This window comes from Cynara cardunculus (genome assembly GCF_001531365.2).
Source record: "Cynara cardunculus var. scolymus isolate 2C chromosome LG 13, CcrdV1, whole genome shotgun sequence".
NCBI lineage: Eukaryota > Viridiplantae > Streptophyta > Magnoliopsida > Asterales > Asteraceae > Cynara > Cynara cardunculus.
The window spans coordinates 3,154,652-3,158,592 of NC_037540.1; the positions used below are offsets into that span (position 1 = coordinate 3,154,652).

At 36.1% G+C, this 3,941-nt stretch overlaps 1 protein-coding gene across 1 annotated transcript; it reads left to right on the top strand.

The window, feature by feature from the left end:
* Window positions 1-207: 207 nt before the first annotated feature.
* LOC112525523 lies at window positions 208-2,953 on the top strand. The gene is made up of 3 exons (XM_025135685.1): window positions 208-534; window positions 1,467-1,540; window positions 2,661-2,953. The coding sequence occupies exons 1-3, from the start codon at window positions 277-279 to the stop codon at window positions 2,743-2,745; spliced, it is 417 nt and encodes a 138-aa protein (XP_024991453.1). The 5' UTR covers window positions 208-276; the 3' UTR covers window positions 2,746-2,953.
* Window positions 2,954-3,941: the final 988 nt, after the last annotated feature.

A 3,941-nucleotide genomic window follows, 5' to 3' on the forward strand; every position in this document is an offset into this window, starting at 1 on the left:
AAACCACAATTCATGGGTAACCATGAGATTAAAATGATCATTTAGATTTTTTCTTACACTTCTTAACATCAAGAGAATTTCACAAAACCACGTAAGCTAAAAATGTAATTATTTTTTAAAAATAATTTTACATTATCAATGTAATTTATTTATCGGTTTTTACTAAACACGAACAACTTTATCCGGCTTAGCTATTCACCAAATGCCAAACATAAACCTAGATAGCACTCTCCAACACCCGCAGACGAACACTGTAACCTCAGGACACGATCAACAATGGCGTTGTTGAGGATGGCAATGGCGAGAACCGTCGCCAGCAAAAGCAAGGATTCGTGTATCGTGGCCTTCACAAGGTGGACTCACGCAATCGCGCAGCCTCCGCCGCTGGACAGCGCGATAAGCCAATCGGCCGTATTACCACCGTTGGTTTTGCCTGAATCCGAAGGAAGCATAGACACAATCATTAATGACATCGGGTCCGGTTTTTATGGTGGCATCGGATCCATGGAGCTCATGGCCGTACCTAAGAAGAAGGTGTATATTTCGAATCTGACATCACTTAATTCTTTTAGTTCTTCCCTTTTTCCTAAACCTCGTCGATTTTTATTGCATTTGTATGTTTTACATTTTTCACTGTTAGATTTTGTCACCGTTAAGTTTGATGTTTGGAAGGTTTGGGTTATTGATATTAAGCTTTGTTGCTTTAGGGTTTAAGGTTTTGTGGAAATATAGCTTCCAATAAAATCTATTGATGTTGATTGTATGACGTTTTTTGGAGTTCTGTGTTCCAGTATTCTGAATTTGAATGGAAATTTGTTCAATTATACATTCACTCCAACCCCAAATTTATGCATGATTGTATGATCCCTTTTACTGTTAACTTGTAGTTCAGATACCTTGCTTCTAACTCCATGATACATTGGGATGGTTAATTAGATACAGATTCTGAAAGAAGTTATAAAAGCATAAAAACTTGATACGTTTTTCCATTTTGTTGGCTTAGTGCGGTGCAATTGCAAGATGGCAGGTCTGTGACCTTTGGTTGCATTTCCCTCCACAGATGGGTTAAGATTTTTCAATATGTTTTGATTAGAATGGTAGTGAGAAATAGATGGAGGTAATTGCAAAGAGCGACCAACCCCAGAATGGTTTTTCTCTGCTAGAATTTTCAGTTAGTGGCATGCCGTTTACATTCGTTGTTAGCTGCTATTTTTATGGAGGCAGTTCATGAGTTGACTTCCTAGTGACGAAAATGGTTTACTTGTTTCAAAAGTGATCCCTTGACCTGTTAACTCTTGAAATCCACCATACTATGTGGGCTATGTTTCAACGTCATGCTTGTCTTTTTAATTCAATTTGAAACACGAGTCCTCTTGAGTTCCTCAAGTTCGTTTTTCTTTTTGTGTATGTAGCATCTATTAATTTCTTGTTCTGCTGTGCTTTCTTATGTTTTCTTAATCATGCAGACTTCTCCTCACAAACGTGGGATAAGAAATGGACCAAAGGCTCTGAAACCTATTCCAGTGATCATCCGTTGCAAGTAAGCCCCTGAACTGCATTTTGAATATTATTATATAAAGATTTTGATGTGTATATGGTGGATTATGTTTTTCATCATATAGAAGATGTATTGCTCTTAAAATTTATAGACATTTGTTTTGTTTCACCTTTTGAGTTATATGTTTTTCTATCTAGCAATTATGGCTTCCTTGGTTCTGAAATTAGAGACGTGTTTGTAATTGTAAGTTGCAACTGTAGACATTCTGTTTGTTGACTCTACTCCTACTGTCCTACAATGTTACACAAGATTTTTGTGATGATGCCACAATAGTGATATTGACGATTCAATGGTATTGGAGCGTAAGTATGTCTTGTTGCACTTATGGTTAAACCAAGCCAAAAGAACCCAATATATCCTACTCGAAAGTAGGGTCTGGGAGGGGTAGGATGCACACAGACTTTACCTCAACCACTAGGATTAAGAGGCTGTTTCCATGGAGACCCCAGCTTGTGCATGATGCTAAGGTGTGTGCAACAGGTAATTGGAAAATATAACAGGTACAATAACGATTCAATTGTGTGTGCCCGATTCAATGGTGTGCAAGCAGACAATATAATAAGGTAAACCAAACCAAACATACCAACTATATCCTACATGAATGTAGATTAACAGAAAAACAAATAACAGCTAGAAGGGGTAAAGACAGACCACAAATAAGCAACAAGAGTGACCACGCACAACAAGAGACTCCCTATCTGTAACACAACCAACTTCGAAGACACTCCACCCCAGCCCACCACCCTGCACTTATGGTTGAGATATACAATTTGAGACTTGCTGAATACAACCAAAAATTTGGCGTTGAATTTTCCATGGATGGAGGATTGATGCAGAGTTTATGTAAGATATGCAAATGTGTTGACCCGTAGGTACACCTTATGAATGCGGCTTTCGCCTGATACTTCAAACCATTATCATTTCTCATATTTACTATGCCTTCTTTTGGTGATTGACATCCTGCCATTGAGAATTTTGATTTAATTTTATAGGGGGGTTTTGATGTCTTAGGATTTTCTTCTAGATTGTATTTCTGGCTTTTCCTTGACTAAGAGTGGAATGTGGTGGTAGGAGGTTTGAACCTTGTACATTGTTCTTGCAGGGTTTGTGGCCGAGTTAAGCTGCCTCATTTCTTCTGTTGCAGTGGGCTTAGGGATACCGATGGACAGAATGGTTCCACCAGCTGATCACAGGTTCATTTCAATCGTACCTGGGGAAGCCCATGATAGACATAGAAATTAGATGTGACAGTAAACCTGTTCCTTTCTTATTTGAAATTCCGTACAACTGAAAATGCTTGATATTTGGTTTCTCTCTTTACGGTAGCCTCTATGCTATCATATAATTCGTTGTCGACTTTATTGCCATATACTGTTCTTTTCTTTTTCTTGGTTACTTTTGGAAGAATTTTGTGAACTGTTGCTGCACGAACTCCCTTCCCCCCAATTGCACGGCCTCTCTTACCCCGTATTCACCACTCAGACTACATTGTCACTATGGCCCTCTCTCGTCTCTTTCTTTGATAGGCGAGAGGACGACATTGATGATGTCGGGATCATTGAAGGAAGGAGTAGGAGGGGTATAGGTACAACTAGTCTTAGAAGGTTTTGCAGATACACTAAGAAATTGTAGAGAAAGAGAGATGGAGCTGCTGTCTTAGAAGGTTTTGCAGAAACGCTTAAGTGTTTGGTAAATGACTCTTTAAGTTTCGTTTTATAGATGTCTGTCATATATCAAGATGAAGTTCTTTTCTAGACTAGTTCCCCCTTGAAATTAACTCCCTTTATTTTGGTCATTTCCTTTTGTTTAATTGATGCTTCATATTCCGAGAAGTTTTTATAAATCATATACATTGTTATATATTTATATTCAATTTTAAATTGAAAAAATTGTTATGAATTATTTTATGTAAATTGTGATTTTATATAAGTTTTGTTATTCTTAAAAATGTAAGAAGATTTTTAGGTCTGTTACCCATGTGCAAGTCTAACTCATTCGTAGGGCGGTAAGGACAAGTATTCAAGTCGTAAAAAGGGTTTGAGTTTTGTTATATTTAGACTCATTGAACATGAAAAATAGGTTAGGTTCGACATAAGACCACAAATGATCAACTCTAATATCTCTACGTTCTTTGTCTATACAAAGGTAAGGTTTAGATATTCTAAGATAAATAGAATATTATATGTATATGTAATTATTTTAATATATTGAAAATTAATATAAGACGTTGAATATATATATACTCTATTATAAAGTATTTGATAAAAACTCTTAAAAACCATTCAAATTATGAATAAACATCAAAATAATTACAGATAAAAATAATCAAATTCTAGATAAGTATATTATTTTAAATATAAATAATTTAAAATATATTTAAGAT

Excerpts from the sequence above, each read along its gene's own strand:
- LOC112525523 (XM_025135685.1), top strand. The coding sequence starts at position 277 with ATGGCGTTGTTGAGGATGGCAATGGCGAGAACCGTCGCCAGCAAAAGC. Across the intron at positions 535-1,466 it reads TGGCCGTACCTAAGAAGAAG|ACTTCTCCTCACAAACGTGG; the intron begins GTGTATATTTCG and ends TTAATCATGCAG. Across the intron at positions 1,541-2,660 it reads CCAGTGATCATCCGTTGCAA|GGTTTGTGGCCGAGTTAAGC; the intron begins GTAAGCCCCTGA and ends TTGTTCTTGCAG.